We start from the raw sequence: 20,382 nt of genomic DNA on the forward strand, positions 1-20,382 counted from the left end.
TATCTCCTGCAGTTTTGGAAGGACAATAAAACAATACAATATGTCCAACTATATCTATTTTATACAATTGCAAAGGAAATTGGCTACTTTCTTACATCCCATCAGTTTCTTCGACCATTATATGTAGTCTAATCTGCATGACTGGATTTACTTGACTTTTTTGATAAAGTGCAGTGAGACTACAGTTGTTGTGACTTGCGCTATATAATTAAATCAAATTTATTGAATTGTAGTATGACTAAAATGCCTGCAGATGTCAGCAGCAGTACAGGAATTGTGCTAGACATCAATAAGAAATTGTTCTGTATGAGAGTCATCCTTCTGTGTGGCAAGAATAAAAAATGTTTACCTCAGCAACACTCATTACTCACTGATAATAATATATGGGTCTCAATACAACTAGCAACTGATGCCAGAACAGATAAGTCTATTTTCATAGACTAAAAGCAGCCCCAGACCATCACACCACCACCACTATATTTGACTGTAAGCAGGATTTTCTTTGTCTGAAATGCTGTATTAATTTTAGGAGTAACAGGAACCTGGTTAACAGCCCACAAAGTTCCACTTTTGTCTCAGTAGCTCACAGAACATTTTCCCAAAGGTTTTAGAAGTCATCAAGATGTTTTTATGGCAAATGTGAGATAGGTTTGTGTGTTCTTTGTGGTCTGCAGTGGCTTTGGCCTTGGATTACTTTGTTTCTCCCTTGTTCAGATCAGGGTATGATGTGTTGCCCAGGTTGGATTTAACTATGCTAGTCTATATTGTTGAACCACATTGATATTTACTACTGCAAGTTACTATGTACTTACTCAGGGCAAGAAAGCTAATTCCTTGCATTTTAAATTTGTTCTGAAAGTAAGACCAATTTGACCAATTCAATGTTTTTTTTTTATGTATGCATGATAATATCTCATCGTGTTCATTTTTGCTAAGCAGGATTGTCGTGGCACTTGCAGCATGTGTGCATAATGGGATTTATTTTGAAACTGCTTGCAGATTTAAGGTGGCAAAACAGTCAACTAATGTGTTGGCTTTTACTGAGTAGACTCACCGATCAATAAAGTCAAAGTAAGAGGCATGAGAGGGAGGTGTGCAGGGGAGACAGGACAATAACTGAGTAAATTCTGTATGTTGCCTGAGGGTGATTGACAGAAACAGGCTGCTGCAACAGCTGAGTCTTAGACCAGATACACCGCAAAGGTTGCTGCTATTAATACACAAAAACACATACTCATAACGAGACACTTTGCATGTAATTGGTGTCATTTGTTTCATGACTTCATTGCTACGCTGTCATCATTGTATAGGATTGTTTGCCTTGAATAAACATTTTGGTTGTCAGAAATTGCCATATGCAAATAGCGCAAGAAAAAACATCTGATTAACCTTCCTTTCTGCGGGAGCAACGTGACACCTTCAAGGCTCAGGAGATAAATGTCAGACAGAAAAGATGCTTTAATGGTTTATGCTCAGAGGACGAGGGGCAGTGTCAGAGAATAGCAGTAGGGGTACAGTTATGATGGGAGTAGAAAATAATTCCCATGCCTTGGGTTATAGCACAGCAGCAAAACATTGCATTTCTCCAGAACCAAACAGGTGGGACAAAATTACAGACCCTCCACAAAAAATAAAAACTTTCACAGACACTGAGTTGCAGCTAAGACCAAATCGAATCAGTGGGTGGGTAAATTACATCTGAGTCAGCATTAAAGGTTGCTGGACCAAAGGCTACCAGTGCTGGATTTCACACCATGAACATATTTGGAGTCTAAGAAATGCTCAAAGCCAGTTGTCACTTCATTCATGTTGTGCTGCGAACACCACGCACATGGATGCAGGTTAACAGCCAACAACCAGACTTCAGCAGTTTGTTACATGCAACCAGCAGCTTTGGATTTCTCCAGGATTAGCCGTCAAGACTGCCAAAGATCTGATCTCATGCTTTAAAACAAAACCTCACTTGGACAAACTGATCAAATAGGATTCCTTTATGCATTCTTCTGGTCATGGCGTGTGCATATGAGCTGTGCATACTGGAATACATAAGATACTGACTTGCTTCTACTTGCAACAAAGGTAATTCAAAGTGAGCGAGATTCACAGCATTAACATAAAATATTTCAATTTTTTTTTTATTTGGTTCTTTTATGTTAAAACAGCTGCATTCAAAGGCTTACTTTTCTATTTTAATCTAGATCTAGACTAAGTTTTGATGTTGCTTTTAGATGTTCCTCAACACGGCGCTGGTGGTCCTGACTGACCTGGCAGCCAGGTTACTTGGTAACAAGCTGTTCAGGCAGCATTTCCACCTGCTGCTCTCAGCTGTTCTGATGTTCGGCCCTGCACTTAGCCTCTGGGTATCTCAGCACAGCATCTTTGCCAAGAAAAGCCATTTCCTTTACAGGTAAGGCCACTTCCTGTTTACCCTCGGCAATGCAATGGGTTTTCATTTTTCCCCATTTGTGGTTCTCAGGAAATAAAAACAACAACATTCACATTAAACAATTTGGAACACATAATGTTGTTTTAAATATTTGGTCAGAACTGAATCCAGATGTTTGTAGTCATACATAACAAAGGAAGATTTCAGATTCATTTTCTTTTATTTCCAATGATGGTTTTCACATATTGCTCTTGCCACCATCAGAGGTCTCTACTACATGTTTACGTTGTTTTCTACCATGTGGCTACAGTGCCTTGCAAAGCAAATTAATGCCAGTTTAAACTTTTTCACATTGAGTCATGTTACAACAACTTGCAGACATTTTTGCCCAGTTTGAGCCATTCTTTGCAAAATAGCTCAAACTCAAAGTCTTGTTACATGTTCCCAATTTGTTGTTAGGTCTGGACTTTGACTAGTCTAATCTAAAAAATGACCATGTTTTGATCTACTCCATTGGTCCCCAACCCTGGTCCTCATTGCCCACTATCTTATGTGTATTAGATGTCTCCCTGCTACCTCATTAAAATAAAAGCTGATTGAAATAAATGGATCATTAAGGTTTCTACAGAACTTGATGGCATGCTGAGGAGGTGATGCAATCGTTTGATTCAGCTGTGCTCTACCAGGAACACATTTAAAACATGCAGAACAGTTTGCCCTGAGAACCAGGGCTGGGAGCCATTGATTTAAACCATTTCATTATAGCTCTGGCTGTATGTTTAGGGTACTGTCATGGTGGAACGTGAACTTCCAGTCCAAGGATTGCCCTGTATTTAGCTCCATCCATTTTCACATAATCTCTGACCAGTTTCCCTGTGTCTGCTGGAGAAAATCATCCTCACAGTATGATCCTCCCACCACCATGTTTCATTGATAAGGGTAATGTAATGTGCAGTTTCAGTTTCAAACTGTAAACAGTACTTTCTTGCCACTTTGCCATGAAGCCCTGGTTTATAGAGTGGACGACTGACTTATATCCTATTGACAAATTCTGCCATATGAGCTGTGAATCTCTGCAGCTCCTCCAGAGTTATCATGGGCCTCTGATTTACACACGTGGACAAAATTGTTGGTACGCCTCGGTTAATGAAAGAAAAACCCACAATGGTCACAGAAATAACTTGAATCTGACAAAGGTAATAATGAATAGAAATTCTATGAAAATGAACAAATGAAAGTCAGACATTGCTTCTCAAACATGCTTCAACATAATTATTTTGAAAAATAAACTCATAAAACAGGCCTGGACAAAAATGGTGGTACCCTTAACTTAATATTTTGTGTCGATTCCTATAACTGTCGATGAGACTTCTGCTCCTCTCAGCAGGTACTTTGTCCCACTCCTCATGAGGAAACTGCTCCAGTTGTCTCAGGTTTGAAGGGTGCCTTTTCCAGACAACATGTTTCAGCTCCTTCCAAAGATGCTCAATAGGATTTAGGTCAGGGTTCATAGACGGCCACTTCAGGATAGTCCAATGTTTTACTCTTAGCCATTCTTGGGTGTTTTTAGCTGTGTGTTTTGGGTCATTATCCTGAGACCAAGCTGTCTGACACTGGGCAGCACATTTCTCTCTAGAATCCCTTGATAGTCTTGAGATTGTATTATACCTGCACAGATTCAAGACACCCTGTGCCAGATGCAGCAAAGCAGCTCCAGAACATAACAGAGCCTCCTCCATGTTTCACAGCAGGGACAGTTTTTTTTTCTTTATATGCTTCATTTTTCCATCTGCGAACATAGAGCTGATGTGCCTTGCCAAAAAGTTACATTTTTCTCTCATCTGTCCATAGGACTTTCTCCTAGAATATTTGTGGCTTGTCAACATGTAGTTTGGCAAATTCCAGTCTGGCTTTTTTATGATTTGTTTTCAACAATGGTGTTCTCCTTGGTCGTCTCCCATTAAGTCCACTTTGCCTCAAACAACGTGGGATGGTACGATCTGACACTGATGTTCCTTGAGCTTGAAGTTCACCTTTAGTCTCTTCTGAAGTTTTTCTGGGCTCTTTTGTTACCGTTCATATTATCCGTCTTTTTGTTTTCTCATCTATTTCCCTCCTGCAGCCACGTCCAGGGAGGTTGGCTACAGTCCCATGGATCTTAAATTTCTGAATAATATGTGCAGCTGTAGTCACAGGAACATGAAGCGGCTTGGAGATGGTCTTATAACCTTTACCTTTAACATGCTTGTCTATAATTTTCTTTTTGATCTTCTGAGACAACTATTTCCTTCACTTCCTCTGGTCCATGTTGAGTGTGGTACCATGTCACCAAACAGCACAGTGACGACCTGTAGCCCTATATATAGGCCCACTGACTGATTACAAGAATGTAGACACCTGTGATGCTAATTAATGGACACACTTTGATTTAATATGTCCCTTTGGTCACATTATTTTCGGGGGTACCACCATTTTTGTCCAGGCCTGTTTCATGAGTTTATTTTTTTAAATAATTCAGTTGAAGCATGTTTGAAAAGCAATATTTGACTTTCATTTGTTCATTTTTCATAGAATTTTTATTTATTATTACCTTTGTCAGATTCAAGTTATTTCTGTGACCATTCTGGGTTTTTCTTTCATTAACCGAGGGGTACCAACAATTTTGTCCACGTGTGTATGTTCTCTAACCAACTACACACAGGTGGAGTCTGCTTACTAGTTAGGTGACTTCTGAAGGCTATATTTTATTTAGGGGTATTAGAGGAAAGACAGCTGGATACAAATGCACACAACACTTTTCTGAAGATCGAAAACCCTGTATTCTTAATCTTCAACTTTTACAGTTATATACTGTATTATATTATAATGGTCGACCACATAATATCTCCATGCCATAGCTGAAATCTACTCCTGATCGTGAAGCTTTGCAACTTGCATTTATGAGGTTTATGTGCAAAGTTTTTGTTTTTATCAGTCAAAACAAAAACCTTTGAAAACCATTGTTGTTTACAGATTTATGTAAACAAAACTTCCATCATCAATCGTCTAGGTGGAATTAAATAGTGGATGCAATAGAACAAACGGGTTGTACATACACTATATTGCCAAAACTATTTGTCTGTCTACTTTTACATGTTTACGTGAAATTTGATGACATTCTATTCTGAATCTGTAAGGTCCAATTTGTCGATGGACCCACCAGCAATAGCAACTTTAACTTTCACATAAATGTCTTCTACAAGGGTTAGGACTGTGTTCCTATTTAGATGAGAAAACCAGGCCCATCAAGTTTCTCTACACCATACTTGATATACCTGCAGCCATGGAAGTGATTGGAACACCAGAATTCATTGATTTGGTGGCGTGACTTAATACTTTTGACAATATCATGTCTGACCATTGTCCAGACCATCACAGGACTGACAGAGACTGAGTTTGCCAGAAAACTGTAACACTGGCGCAGGTTTTAATGGCAAAGAATATGGTACAGCTTTAAAATGCCAACTCTGTCAACTCATGTTCTCCATGATGACTTTGGTTACATCTGATGGTTCTGCTTTGTTGTCTCATACCTCTTTTTTGTTTTAAAATCCAGTCAATGTGTAACTTCTGCATTTTTCAAAATTATTTGCCACCATATATTTTAATGAAATGTACTTATATAACATGCACAAACATTTTTTGAAATATACTAACTGTTGATCGTACTGTAACACTTATTGTTAAACCTAAAGCATGAGATATAGTTCTGGTGTCATTTGTTGAAAATATATGCATATGCCAGTTAATCCTGGTGATGATACAAAGTCCTAAAGGCAGTATCTGTTCCTCTGATCTTTGCTTTTCCTCTCCTTCCACCAGGTTGTTCCTGTGCTCTGGTTGGGGCTGGACGTGTGTCTTTGTTGGCTCCTTCGTCTTTCTCCTTTCCTACTCCATCCGTCGTTCCCTTTTACTATCCTTCCGTCATCTCAGCAGGCTTGCAGTGGCTGGAGGACTTTGGTTTTGCTTCTGCAAACTGCTGGACCTCCTGGAGAACACTACAGGAAGCTGCTATGAACCTTTACATACTGGTCCAGAGGTCACCAATGCGCAGCCTCTGCTGGTACTGAGAGAGGGGGAAAACAAGTCAGAGTGCCTGAAAGCCGGGATGGTTTGGAGAGGTTATGAGGTTTCAGAGGATGTCTTTCTTCTCTGTCTGTGCTGCCTTCTGCTGGCAGAGGAAACAGCTGTGTTTGGTCCTTATTTAAGCCTTGGGGGGATCTCAGACGCCCCACTGAGGATCCTCTTTTTCTTCTGTGTTCTCCTTCTTGGACTGTGGATCTTTCTGCTGCTCTGTCTTTTAGCCTACTTCCCTCAGTTCCCCACTCAGCTGCTAGGAGGTGCTCTAGGGTGTCTCAGCTGGAGGGGACTGTATCAGGGCTGGTATCGCATGGGGCCCAGCTGGTACTGCCCAGGAAGGCCCGGTCAGGGACTCCTTAACATTAAGGCCAGCAGCACCGAGTCAGATGATACACTAGACCACAATCACTATAACTAACTAATGGAAACAGATTCAAAGATTTTGCTTTAAACCTAAAAGTCATTAAATCTTCAACAAACAAGTGTTGACATCATCTCTCCCTCTCTGTGTAAACCTGTGCAGTAAATATACGTTGCATTAAAGGGTCAGTAATGCCTGTTATAACCCCAAACTCTCTGCACTGAGATTTCCTCCCACAACAAATGCCTCATTTGTGTTAGTGAGGTAGATGCCACCACATAATATCATACTGCCTCCACCAAAAGCTGTCTGCCACTGGCAGAGGATATGGCTGGTTTTTCATGGGTGCCACCCACAAATGCATTTTCCTTCAATCACTTTTATGACATTCTTTTCTTAATCTATAAGGTCCAATACCTTGAGCCAACAAAAGCAACTTTAACTATTCGGTCAACATCCTTCACAAGGTTTAGGAGTGTGTTCATAATTAGATGAGAAAACTAGAAATCAGCCTACGCTCCAATTCATCCCAAATGTGTTCAAGCAGGTTGAGGTCAGGACTCTGCAGGCCAGTCAGGTTTCTCCACACCAACCATTATACACCTGCAGCCATGGAAGTGATTACAACACCAGAATTCACTGATTTAGTGGTAAGACCCAATAGTTATGACAATATAGTGTAAGTTGAACCATTTAAGGGGGAATAAACAGGGTTTTTGGTTTTAAGATTTCAATGTTTAAAAAAACCCCAACAAAAATGCCAAGTATTCATTACAAGCTTTGTCACTTCTCATTTCAATGGTTTTATTGATAAAACATCTTCAGAAAGACAATATGTACAAAGTATTTCCCACTAAACAGCAGAAAATAAAGGCTACCATCAGTTCAGATGACTTCACAGAAACCTTACAGTTGCAGCGAATTTACACAACAGAGATGCACACCATGAATCCATTCAAAGTCACTGAGTCTCTCATACTGAAAACATTTTATATTCTTTTGGTAACTAGTCAGCCACCTTCGTCCCACAATCCATCTTACATTTGAATAAAATTTGTTAAACCAAGAGAGAGAAATGTAAAAGTCCTTCAATAAAAAACAAACAAGACAATAAGGACTGATTGATCTGCACAATATCATGAAGACGATTTAAACTGAAAGAAACGTTACGAGTTTGGTGATCACTGCAACGTACTGTTTGTTTCCTCAGTGACATCTTGAAGAGGTGAAATGCCACCACACAACATTCACTTTATAACAGTGCAGTCTGTGTGCTGGTCAGCTCCAGCTCGTGTAGTTCTGGTGTACAGAAACCAGTTTTTCTTCATAAGACAGATCTGGCGGGAGTTTTGTAAGGTGTGTTTTTAGACGCCAATTTCAGAAGTATAAAAATCACACAAAAACTAAAGCACTGGTTGATGAAAGATGATATCAGGACAGATTTGGGACGGGCGAGTCGACAGAGTCCAAAGGTTCCCAGTGACAGTTCATCAAAGCATCATAAAGCTCCTCACTGCGCTGCATAAAATCCTTGTTCCATAGCTCCACGTCACATTCAGGGATGGGCTCTGGAAAAAATGCCACCAATAAACAATGTGTAAAAACACAAACAATGCATGCTGCAATATGTAAATTAATTCATTTCAATAAAGGTTAGATACACAGAGGTAAAAAAAAACTCATTGCATTGTTTATGAGTTGAATAACTTCTAGAAGAAATAATGATTATTCCAAAGCAAACAGGTTTTACCTTCTGCATTCTCATCATCAGCATCTTCAGCCTGCTCCTGGCCCTGCTGGACAAAGACACAATATTAAAATAAAAGTAATGTTGCAGGACCATAAAAGCACAGCTAAAGGTTTAACCACAAACCATAATTCTAAGAAACACCATTACAATCTGAATAAATCCAATTTGCAAACAGCAACATGCACTGTGCTTTGTTTGTGTTCTATTGGTCTGTTTCAATCTAGCCATTTCTAAAGCCTGAGTTACCATCAGTGTGGTTAATTTCATTGCTCCCTGTTTAATAAAGGCTGCTATATTGTTGATGTTGAGCTCCTTTAGACATCTGCATAACTGCATTGCTTCAAGTTCTTCAGACTGCAGCCTACTGTTCAGCTTTCTATAGTACAAGCAGCCTTGGTGCTACATAAAAACAAAGATGAAACATGGCCTGCACTTGTATAGCACTTTATCAAGTCCCTGGTGCAGACTGGCAGACGTGGGGCTGCCATACAATCTGAGCTCTATGACCACCATCAACCTGCAAGGCGGGTGAAGAGCCTTGCCCAAGGTCATGACAACTGAGATAGACAGAGCGGGGGTTAAACTAAATTTCACTAGTTGATAAGCTTGTATTTTTCTTACCTCTACAGCTCCCGACATGTCAGTGGACATGGGTGGCATCCCCACTGGAGGTGGTGGCATCATGTGACCTGGTGGGGGGTATCCATAAGCCCCATAGTTATAGTTGTAGCCACTGTTGTAGCCGCCATTGTAGCCGCTGTTGTAGCCACCATAACCACTGCTGTTGTATCCACTGTACTGGTCATAGCCGCCCCATTGAGGGTAGTAACCCCCCTGACTTCCTGCCGCATGGCTGCCGTAGTATCCAGACTGTGACGGGTTGTAGCTACTATAACTCTGGCTCTGGCCTCCTTGGTAGTTTGTCTTTTGGCTGCAAAACAACAATAGCAAGGAAAAATTAAAAAGTGGACAGCAAACTTGGTACAGGAAGCAGCAGATTGGAAATATTTAGTCTAAAACCGTCTAAACTAAAATTAGATTTTATTAAGACCTTCAATTCAGGGTATTATCAACCCTAAAATGCATCTACAAAAATAAAGTGTAGATGTTTTAACCTGATTTTAAAAAGCGTGACATAATTCAACATTGATAAAAAACAAAAACAACTGATCATCTTGTAGGGCAACAGTGCCAATCCAAAACTAATACACCTCAAACAACTGAATCTACAACACAGCACCCTACACTAGTTTAACTGAATATTGACTCAACATGAAGCATCTGGACCTGGTCTGCTTCACTTTCAGAAGAACTGATTCTGGATGGTTCTGGATGAGAATATTTGCAATTGCTCTGATTTGCTTGGAGAACCTGCAAGTTATTTTTTCACAGTATGACTGCTTTAATGAATGAAAACTATTCTGTACACACGGACCAAACTGATTTCACAAGGTTCCTACACATTTTTACATAAACATTTACAACGTTGCCAGACTCAAACTTTCCAGAGCTCTCAGTCCTCTGTGTTCATCTTAAAATATACATTCACCAAAAATTTATGGCAAATGTTTCTCAGAGGACAGGCTTTAAATATGTAATTTGCAAAAACAGGAAAACTGGAAATAAGGGAGGGAGGGCCTAAAAGAGGGAGAGAGGACACAAAGAAGGAGAGAAGGCAGGAAACATGAGGGTGCAAGGCTTTAGGGATACAAGAAAGCAAGGAGAAACAGAAAAAAGGTACCAGCAAAGAAAGGACGCAAGAGAGAGAAAAGGAGGGAACAAAGGAAGAACCCAAGGAACCATATGAGGAAGAAAGGAGAGAAGGACATAAAGAAGGAAAGACAATGGGAGAGAGAGAAAAGAAAGTCTGGAAAGAGCAAATATTTTCCCATGTTCTAATTTGCTTTAAGTTCTGCAAGACCTGGAAGAGTGAAATCAAATTCAATTGTTTTCCAGGAACCCTGATATCAAAAGCTTTGCAAAGTTCAACTTTTAAGTGAGTCAGAGCACCTTTTCAAGCAGCAAGACGTGTGGTGGCTCTAATTTCTGATTTCTAAGCCTGTGCCTCCATTTTGTGCTTGCTTTTCGCTTTCTTCTTTCACTTCATAGATGGTTGTACCTTACCTTTTAGCTACAGCAATGCTGAGCCTCAGGGCTTTCCCCCCCAGCATCGTTCCCTGGCACTCCTCTATCGCAGCTTTCTGCTCGCTCTCATCACCAAACTTGACGAAGCCGTAGCCTCTGAAAAATCAGATCAAAGTTACACCTCCTCTGCCCAGCAGTTCATGCCACATACTTGCCATGTATTAGCCACTTATGAAAAACAGAATATAATGGGTATTATTATGGTAGAACTGAAACTTGCTGTTTTACTTTTAACATGAGGTAGCATCACTTGAATTGTGAGTTGCTCTTGCTTAGCCTATATGGGGAAAACAATAGTTTTAGCATAAGACGGCAAGAAAACATTTCTTCAGCCTTTTTCGAAAACAGATGAAGATGCACTGGTGGTCAACGTCCAAAGCACTGCTATCTGAATAACCAAGTGTAATAATAAAGCACAGAAAATCCCCACAAAACCAAGCCAGTCATAGTCCAACAATTTAAAACACACAGTGGTTAACATACTTTGAATAGCCGTACTGGTCGGTGACTACTTTGGCTCCTTTGCAGGAAGGGTACTTCTTAAAGACTTGATGCAGCTGAAAGTCGTCCACTTCAGAGGCCAAATCTCCCACAAACACTGAGAACTCCGGCCTAAAAAAGCAAGAAAAATAAAATACATGCAATTTAAACACGCATACTGTGTCCATGACAACTGAACAGCTAATTGGAAACAAAAATCCAACTTCTTCCTGGTCAGTAGACGCAACCAAACTTAAGCCCAACCAGGTTGCTCTTCGGCGTGGAAGTTGTTACTGAATGAAGACACCATTGTAAAGCTAACATTGCCTACGATATGTCCTGAAACACCTAAAAATAACCTATAAACATGTAAAGATTAAAAACGTGATCTTTCATTTAAGCCGAGGCTGCCATGTTCTTCGAGAATTTAACATGTGGTTCAGCCTTGTGAAGCTGAATTACTGCAATAAAAACGATGGAGATGGAAGGTCAGGTCATCTGCTGGACAGGGCAGATTTGAGCATTCCTGGTTCATCATTTCCTGAGACCTCCGTTGTTAGAGCATGAGGACAACTGTGTAGCTATAGTTATTACTGAACAGCATAAAAACTGTATTACTATTAAGATTACACAACCCAACATACACAGTGTATTAATTTATAAAAAAAATAACAACACTGTATGAGATTTTTTTTTTAAATCCAATAATTTGTGTGCGTCCAGTCAACTTGCATGATGTGTCCAAACACTAAGTTTGGACACTGCAGCTATTTAGGGAATGAGGCTTGTCAAAAAACCTGCTGTAACAACTTTGTTACACCCAAAAGAACTGTAGGGGAAGCATTATACAGGCACTGAGGCAAAGATCTGAAAACACAAAAAGGATGGATGTAAATCAGAGCTTACCCTGCCTCTGGGCGTTTCCCGTACGTGGCGTAATTTAGCTTAAACTTCCGGGGCTGCAAATGGAAAACGAAAGCGGACATTAGGACAACCTTGAGGACCAAAGACGTGTAGTATAGCACTGATATTGCTGGAAACAGAAAGTTTGAGTTATTGTTATTTCGGTTTACATACCTCCACCACCCAGACCAGCCTTTAGCCCCTTCCTCAGTTAGTTCCTATCAGAGACTATATTGACCAGCTTCAGACAAAGTACATTCATGTACAAGCAGCCTTGTAGCTACTTTCAGCAGCTGCAGAAACCGGCCAGTGAACAGGGGAGCCCATAGCTTGGCTGGCCCACTGGGCCAACAGTAGTTCAAACCAAGCAGCGCCAAGCAGCTCATAGCTCACAACGTCACACACCACATGACACTGACATCTTCTGGATGGGAACCTTTGTTGCTTTACATCAACAGGCCTTTAAGTCCAGCATTTGCAACTTCAGCCACATGGAAAAACAAGTAATGAGTATTTACTTTAAACTATTAAAATGACTGTGGATCACACTGGTAACAGCAGCTCAAGCTGATCAGGTACATTTATATTAGCTCTTTTAAATTATCTACCATGATTACAGAGCAATGTATGGGCTGAATATATTATCTTTTAAGCACAGAATACAGGTGTGTATTCGTAAATCAAAGTATAGCCAAGGCTGGCGGAGCTCCACGATCCACAGTAAGATAAACAGTTTTATACTGAAGAGACCTGATTCTAACACTGAGAAAAGGAAGATGGCAAGAAACTGTCAATATAAAGATGTTGATGGAGAAACATTTATTTCTAATATAGAAACTACTGTTAAAATAGAATTATTTTGCAACTAAATCAAATCGCTTACCGGGTTTGATGCTGGAACCAGTTTTCCGTTGAGTCTCTGTACACAGCGGTCGACACTTGCTTCATCTGCCAGCTCCACAAAACAGTATCCTGCTGAGCCACTGGGGAGGAAAACAACAGAAAACGTGACGTGACCTTAAAGTGAAGCAAAATACCAGCAACTGGATAAAAGAGAAGAAACATTCGCTTTCACAGGAGGGTGAAAACACCTACAGAGAAGGTTCAAATGTATAAATCATGAAGTTACCAGTTTATTAGAATCAGAATCAGAAAAGCTTTATTGCCAAGTACATTTTTGGACATACAAGGAATTTGTTTTGGCGTAGTCGGTGCAATACAACACGAATTAAACAGTATAAACATATCTACAATATAATATAAATATAAGTGCACAGTTTTAAGTGAGTGAGAGTAAATATAGAGCAGTATAAGATGCAAGAGCAATACAACAGTGCAGGTGATCATTGTGCAAGTAAAGAAGGAGTCCAAGCTGAGCGTTATTGTAACGCATAGAGTTGCAGGTTATAGGTGTCCTTTCAGCAAAAAAAGGGGGGGTGTGGGGGAAAGGGAGAGTGTCAGGGTGGTTTCCGGGCTTTGTTAACAAGGCTGGTGGCAGATGGGAAAAAACTGTTCTTGTGGCGTGAGGTTTTGGTCCGGATGGACCGCAGCCTCCTGCCAGAGGGGAGAGTTTCAAAGAGTCTGTGACCGGGGTGGGAGGGATCAGCCAGAATCTTCCCTGCCCGCTTCAGGGTCCTGGAGGTGTACAGTTCCTGGAGCGACAGTAGACTGCAGCCAATCACCTTCTCAGCAGACCGAATGACACGCTGCAGCCTGCCCTTATCCTTGGCTGTAGCAGCGGCGTACCAGATGGTGATGGAGGAGGTGAGGATGGACTCAATGATGGCTGTGTAGAAGTGCACCATCATAGTCTTTGGCAGGTTGAATTTCTTCAGCTGCCGCAGGAAGAACATCCTCTGCTGGGCTTTCTTGATGAGGGAGCTGATGTTTGGCTCCCACTTGAGATCCTGGGAGATGATGGTTCCCAGGAAGCAGAAAGATTCCACAGTGTCAATTGTGGAGTCACAGAGGGTGATGGGGGCAGGTGGGGCTGGGTTCTGCCTGAAGTCCACAACCATCTCCACTGTCTTTAGAGCGTTGAGCTCAAGGTTGTTCTGGCTGCACCAGTCCAACAGATGGTCCACCTCCCATCTGTACGCGGACTCGTCACCATCAGAGATGAGTCCGATCAGGGTGGTGTTGTCCACAAACTTCAGAAGCTTGACAGACTGGTGACTGGAGGTGCAGCTGTTGGTGTACAGGGAGAAGAGCAGAGGAGAGAGAACACAGCCTTGGGGGGAACCGGTGCTGATGGTCAGGGAGTCAGAGACGTGCTTCCCCAGCCTCACGCGCTGCTTCCTGTCAGACAGGAAGTCAGTGATCCACCTGCAGGTGGAGTCGGGCACACTCAGCTGGGAGAGTTTCTCCTGGAGCAGAGCTGGGACGATGGTGTTGAAGGCAGAGCTGAAATCCACAGACAGGATCCTGGCGTAGGTTCCTGTGGAGTCCAGGTGCCGGAGGATGAAGTGAAGGGCTAGGTTGACTGCATCATCTACAGACCTGTTGGCTCTGTAGGCAAACTGCAGGGGGTCAAGGAGGGGGTCGGTGATGTCTTTTAGGTGTGAGAGCACAAGGCGCTCAAAGGACTTCATCACCACAGAGGTCAGGGCGACGGGTCTGAAGTCATTAAGCCCTGTGTTCCTTGGCTTCTTGGGAACAGGGACGATGGTGGAGGACTTGAAGCAGGCTGGCACATGACATGTCTCCAGTGAGGTGTTAAAAATGTCTTTATCCCACACTGTGGGATGAACTGGAGAAAATAAGAGTCTAGCGCTCACAGGTTGACAGTTTAAAGTATCTATACTGAAGCTAAAGTTTATTATTTATTTTAAAAATGTATTATAAAATTCAAAAGAAGAAGATCCAGAGCAAAGCTAAATTCATGCTAGTAGGCTTGTCACGATAACAAATTTTGCTGGACAATAACTCGTCCCAGAAATTGTTGCACTAAACGACAATATTGTCATTTGGAGACCATTTCCAACTAACATAATGTCAGTCAGTCAGTCCGCTTCTGACCGAGGAGAAGGGATGTGTCCGAGGTACCGCACCCTGTAGGCGGTCAGACGTCTCGGAGTTCCTCTGGTTCTTGGTCCCCAGAAGCGATCAGACTCTATCTAACACTGACTCTTAAAGGAACGACTCTCAAACAGTTTCTAACTTTCAGCTCCTTTAATCTAAATTTGGCAGAGGAATGATTACAGAGATCAGCACCGAGGCTCCCGTCTCGGACCGTCGCCGTCTGTGAAAGGATGAGAAAGAGCCTCGATAGAAGGTCACATGTAGTTTTATATTTGGCACTCCGATGCAATGGATGTTCCCTCCCTCAGTGATTATCAGTAGACTGGTGTGTCACCATTGTGTTGTCTATCTGGTACGTTGTGTAGTAGCGGGTGTCCATCCTTAATCTAAGTGTGCTGCTGCATTCTAATCAAACCAGTTACAGCCTGCTGCACCATCAAACCCAGTGCCCCAGCCACAGGTCATTCATGACAAACCTTGGGCCATTTATCCTTGTAATGTGTGTTGATGAGCATTCTTGTCCTATTCTAACAAAAGGGATACATTAGAACTTATGCTTTATATCATTATGGTAAAAGTGGGAAAAACAGTTATGAGTCATATAAATAAAGGTTATTTCTAACAGATGGAAAAATGTTCTGCAACGTGTAAAAAAAAAAAAAAGCCAGAAACGCGATTGTCCAACGACGCACGAACATGCATAATTTAAAATGACTGAAAATAAATGCATATCATTTCAAAATAAATCAATAAATAAAGTGGTGGGTAAAACTAGATTATGACAGGATTTTGTTTGACCCCGTCAGTCAAAATGACAGGCAACAAAACAGTCTAGCAACCTCTGATTGACACATTCAGTTGTTGCTGTTTTACAACAAATGTGACATCCCAGCTCTCACACTGTTGCATTCGGCTTTGAAACCAGTTCCATCTCTGTTTTTCCAAATCTCAACTAGCCTTTCTCCGGCTGGTTACTCCTCACGTGGCTCTCATGCTACACTATGAGGCGCGTAAGGAGATCTTGCGTGTGGCCCAAGGGTCCAGACTTCCCTACGCTAAACGAGAAGGGCTGAGTCAAGACTGACTGACATCCAGTCTCTTTAATAGAAAGAGAGGGAGACCCAAGGAAAACAAAGAAGAATGCAAACCGAAATTATCGCATTCATTTTAATTTATCATGCGATAAATTGTATTCATGCCATTAATTGATTGAAGGCTTATCGCGACAGGCCTACATGCTAGGCTTTCTTTGACACCTTTTTACCATTTTTTACCCCCAGTCAATAACTTTTTCATCATACATTTAATGTCTAATGAAAACATATAATCAACATTACTGCTAAGTTTTTTTTAGCACATCAAGTGAAACAGTGCAAGTGCAAAGTGCACTTCTATGTAATTTTTTTATAATCTGTACATTCAGTACACATGTACAAACCACGGAATAAAAAAATAAAAAATCCACTTTGGAAACCTTTCTTAAAAAGAGTTTTCTTTCACCGAAAACTCTTGGGACAGTAGGTGCAGAAAAAGAAAAACATTTAGCTAAACGTGTGTTAGAGACGAAAGGTCTTTCTGTTCGTGTTTGTTAATTAAAAGCTTTAACACACAGACTCATATTTGGTTAGTAGTGTTTAGTATTTCTTACCCTGTTATCCTGTGAGTGATGATCTTGACTCCCAACGGCGATTCTCCCATAGCACTAAAGGCCTGCTTGACAAAGCTCTCATCCATATATGGGTCCAACTATAAATAAAATGAAAAACTCTGTTAGTATCTTGAAATAACCAGATTCAAATATTTGAACATAAGGTTGTGCGACAGGCACAAACGAGCTTTACAAAATTCTATGAAAGATAACTACTGGCTTTTACATGTTTTATTCTTGTACATGTAAATGACCTGTTTAATGCATGGCAAGAAGATTGTCTTTAAAGGCTGTTTGTAGTTGAAATGCAGACTAAAAATTATAATTATGAGCATTAAAGTACCAGGAAGGCTGCTGGAAAATATTTATTGGGGTATTTCCACTTCATTAAAGATCCTTTCACATTAATGGTGTGAAAATTACTTCAAAACTTATTTTACATACAGGTCCTTCTCAAAATATTAGCATATTGTGATAAAGTTCATTATTTTCCATAATGTCATGATGAAAATTTAACATTCATATATTTTAGATTCATTGCACACTAACTGAAATATTTCAGGTCTTTTATTGTCTTAATACGGATGATTTTGGCATACAGTTCATGAAAACCCAAAATTCCTATCTCACAAAATTAGCATATTTCATCCGACCAATAAAAGAAAAGTGTTTTTAATACAAAAAACGTCAACCTTCAAATAATCATGTACAGTTATGCACTCAATACTTGGTCGGGAATCCTTTGGCAGAAATGACTGCTTCAATGCGGCGTGGCATGGAGGCAATCAGCCTGTGGCACTGCTGAGGTCTTATGGAGGCCCAGGATGCTTCGATAGCGGCCTTTAGCTCATCCAGAGTGTTGGGTCTTGAGTCTCTCAACGTTCTCTTCACAATATCCCACAGATTCTCTATGGGGTTCAGGTCAGGAGAGTTGGCAGGCCAATTGAGCACAGTGATACCATGGTCAGTAAACCATTTACCTGTGGTTTTGGCACTGTGAGCAGGTGCCAGGTCGTGCTGAAAAATGAAATCTTCATCTCCATAAAGCTTTTCAGCAGATGGAAGCATGAAGTGCTCCAAAATCTCCTGATAGCTAGCTGCATTGACCCTGCCCTTGATAAAACACAGTGGACCAACACCAGCAGCTGACACGGCACCCCAGACCATCACTGACTGTGGGTACTTGACACTGGACTTCTGGCATTTTGGCATTTCCTTCTCCCCAGTCTTCCTCCAGACTCTGGCACCTTGATTTCCGAATGACATGCAGAATTTGCTTTCATCCGAAAAATGTACTTTGGACCACTGAGCAACAGTCCAGTGCTGCTACTCTGTAGCCAAGGTCAGGCGCTTCTGCCACTGTTTCTGGTTCAAAAGTGGCTTGACCTGGGGAATGCGGCACCTGTAGCCCATTTCCTGCACACGCCTGTGCACGGTGGCTCTGGATGTTTCTACTCCAGACTCAGTCCACTGCTTCCGCAGGTCCCCCAAGGCCTGGAATCGGCCCTTCTCCACAATCTTCCTCAGGGTCCGGTCACCTCTTCTCATTGTGCAGTGTTTTCTGCCACACTTTTTCCTTCCCACAGACTTCCCACTGAGGTGCCTTGATACAGCACTCTGGGAACAGCCTATTCGTACAGAAATTTCTTTCTGTGTCTTACCCTCTTGCTTGAGGGTGTCAATAGTGGCCTTCTGGACAGCAGTCAGGTCGGCAGTCTTACCCATGATTGGGGTTTTGAGTGATGAACCAGGCTGGGAGTTTTAAAGGCCTCAGGAATCTTTTGCAGGTGTTTAGAGTTAACTCGTTGATTCAGATGATTAGGTTCATAGCTCATTTAGAGACCCTTTTAATGATATGCTAATTTTGTGAGATAGGAATTTTGGGTTTTCATGAGCTGTATGCCAAAATCATCCGTATTAAGACAATAAAAGACCTGAAATATTTCAGTTAGTGTGCAATGAATCTAAAATATATGAATGTTAAATTTTCATCATGACATTATGGAAAATAATGAACTTTATCACAATATGCTAATATTTTGAGAAGGACCTGTATGAATGTGAATGATTTTGTATCAGTAGAGTGAAAGTACAAAAAGAGTTCTTGCGGAACTCCAAAGCGCTGGTATAGAAAACAATGCATTAGTATGTGTTTTACCTCAGCACCAAAATAACACCGAAATGTATGAGACATCCACCTGCCAGACACTAAACAAGTAGTTTCTCTGCCCTGAGTTGGTGCAAAACAGCAAAGAAGCAGTGAACTAAGTATTTATAGTACTAAAGTTAATCAGACTCATTACAGAAATGTAGCAGGTTTTATTCCTTTAAAACTATTTTTTTAAAGAGTGTATTTAGTTATCAGTGTTTATTACTAAAAACGGCTCGGATAGATGCAATAATGAAAAAAATGAAACATTTAACTACATAAGAGATGCAAACGAGACTCACCATGTTTCTTTTTATTAAAGGTTCAGGGAATTATTTTAGCTTGTGCAAAATGTCTTACTTTTTTTTTTTTTTAAGAGCTCCAAACTGAGTAATATGTCTTGACCCTACATCATCTTAAATGTGCTGTCATTATTTTTAACTTGAATATTTCAGGTTGAATACAAGACTAGATTTTTAACTCGACTAATAAAACTATTTTTAGCCCCGCTAGTGTTATGAGAACTTCAACGCTTCAGGCTGACAGACTGGTTAGCTCATATTTAGCTAACATTTGCTGCGGCGTGATGAGTCGCCTATAAGTACAAATATAGTCATATTTTCATTAAACCAAACCACTAGATAATTTAAGTTACCATTTGGTTCTACTGAAGTTTTGGTGTGGGTCATGCATACTAATCACTTTGGCGAAGTCTATCTTCGTCAAGGTTCGTCAAAGCTAACCAAGCTAGCGAAATGCGCGGCTAAGCTAATGTTGTCAAATGGAGCCAAACATCAGGACTTACATCACCCATCCAAAGACTGTTCTGTCTGTTAAACATCATTGAATTTGGTCCTGAGGTGACACTACTGTAGAATCTGGCGAAAACTGACAAAGTCCACCCTGCACAAATTTACGACCCACACGTCGCCGAATCGCTCCTCTTGCGTCTCAGTAAGCGTAGGGAGAACATAGGCTGCGCTGCTTCCGGTAGAAAGTATCCGGGAAATACATTTCTAATTAAAATTACTCCAATGAAAACCACAAACATTCATATTAAACTGAATAAATTAAATGCGATTGTGATAAGAGTGAACAAACATGTTTTAAAATGAATCAACAACCAATAATGAAAACGTAGTACATTTTTTAAATTCATAAATGTATATGCAGTTATTCCAATTAAACTCTGTATTCATTTCATATCTGAAGCAACGCTGATATAATTTCATACAAGATTATATCACAGGCTAAATTAAATAGAGGAATTATGCAATTTTAAGACAGAACTGTTTTTAAAAATGATTTTGACATTTAATTAGATTCAAAATGAAAATGAATTAATTCAATATTGGTTTTATTATCGAAGTCAAATAAAGGAAAATACGATAAATGTATATAAAGAAAAAGTAAACAAATC

The 20,382-nt window shown here is 40.6% G+C and overlaps 2 protein-coding genes across 3 annotated transcripts; one reads left to right on the forward strand and one right to left on the reverse strand.

The window, feature by feature from the left end:
- The first annotated feature begins 1,779 nt into the window (after positions 1-1,779).
- On the forward strand, positions 1,780-6,987 carry fitm1l (fat storage inducing transmembrane protein 1, like). Its single transcript, XM_047368869.1, has 3 exons — positions 1,780-2,079; positions 2,229-2,407; positions 6,248-6,987. Exons 2-3 carry the CDS (start codon positions 2,229-2,231, stop codon positions 6,921-6,923), a joined length of 855 nt encoding a protein of 284 aa, XP_047224825.1. The 5' UTR covers positions 1,780-2,079; the 3' UTR covers positions 6,924-6,987.
- Positions 6,988-7,649: 662 nt separating this feature from the next.
- Positions 7,650-19,935, reverse strand: trnau1apb (tRNA selenocysteine 1 associated protein 1b). Of its 2 annotated transcripts, none has more exons than XM_047368867.1 (9): positions 19,768-19,935; positions 16,814-16,911; positions 13,028-13,127; positions 12,148-12,200; positions 11,245-11,373; positions 10,741-10,857; positions 9,238-9,547; positions 8,617-8,662; positions 7,650-8,434 (listed from the first exon to the last, which is right to left on the reverse strand). In XM_047368867.1, the coding sequence occupies exons 1-9, from the start codon at positions 19,804-19,806 to the stop codon at positions 8,298-8,300; spliced, it is 1,029 nt and encodes a 342-aa protein (XP_047224823.1). In that variant the 5' UTR covers positions 19,807-19,935; the 3' UTR covers positions 7,650-8,297. The 2 variants fall into 2 exon arrangements, with proteins under 2 accessions (XP_047224823.1, XP_047224824.1); XM_047368868.1 differs by having other exon boundaries at positions 8,617-8,659; positions 19,768-19,934.
- Between the last annotated feature and the right edge of the window lie 447 nt (positions 19,936-20,382).

Source organism: Girardinichthys multiradiatus, chromosome 6 (assembly GCF_021462225.1).
Source record: "Girardinichthys multiradiatus isolate DD_20200921_A chromosome 6, DD_fGirMul_XY1, whole genome shotgun sequence".
In the NCBI taxonomy this organism is placed as follows: domain Eukaryota; kingdom Metazoa; phylum Chordata; class Actinopteri; order Cyprinodontiformes; family Goodeidae; genus Girardinichthys; species Girardinichthys multiradiatus.

What these genes read in the sequence shown, in the direction of transcription:
- fitm1l (XM_047368869.1), top strand. Translation starts at nt 2,229, where the DNA reads ATGTTCCTCAACACGGCGCTGGTGGTCCTGACTGACCTGGCAGCCAGG. An exon ending in AAAAGCCATTTCCTTTACAG is followed by an intron (nt 2,408 to 6,247) that starts GTAAGGCCACTT and finishes TCCTTCCACCAG; the next exon opens with GTTGTTCCTGTGCTCTGGTT.
- trnau1apb (XM_047368867.1), bottom strand. Translation starts at nt 19,806, where the DNA reads ATGATGTTTAACAGACAGAACAGTCTTTGGATGGGTGAT. An exon ending in ACAGTCTTTGGATGGGTGAT is followed by an intron (nt 16,912 to 19,767) that starts GTAAGTCCTGAT and finishes TTTTATTTATAG; the next exon opens with TTGGACCCATATATGGATGA. An exon ending in ACATGTCGGGAGCTGTAGAG is followed by an intron (nt 8,663 to 9,237) that starts GTAAGAAAAATA and finishes GTCTTTGTCCAG; the next exon opens with CAGGGCCAGGAGCAGGCTGA.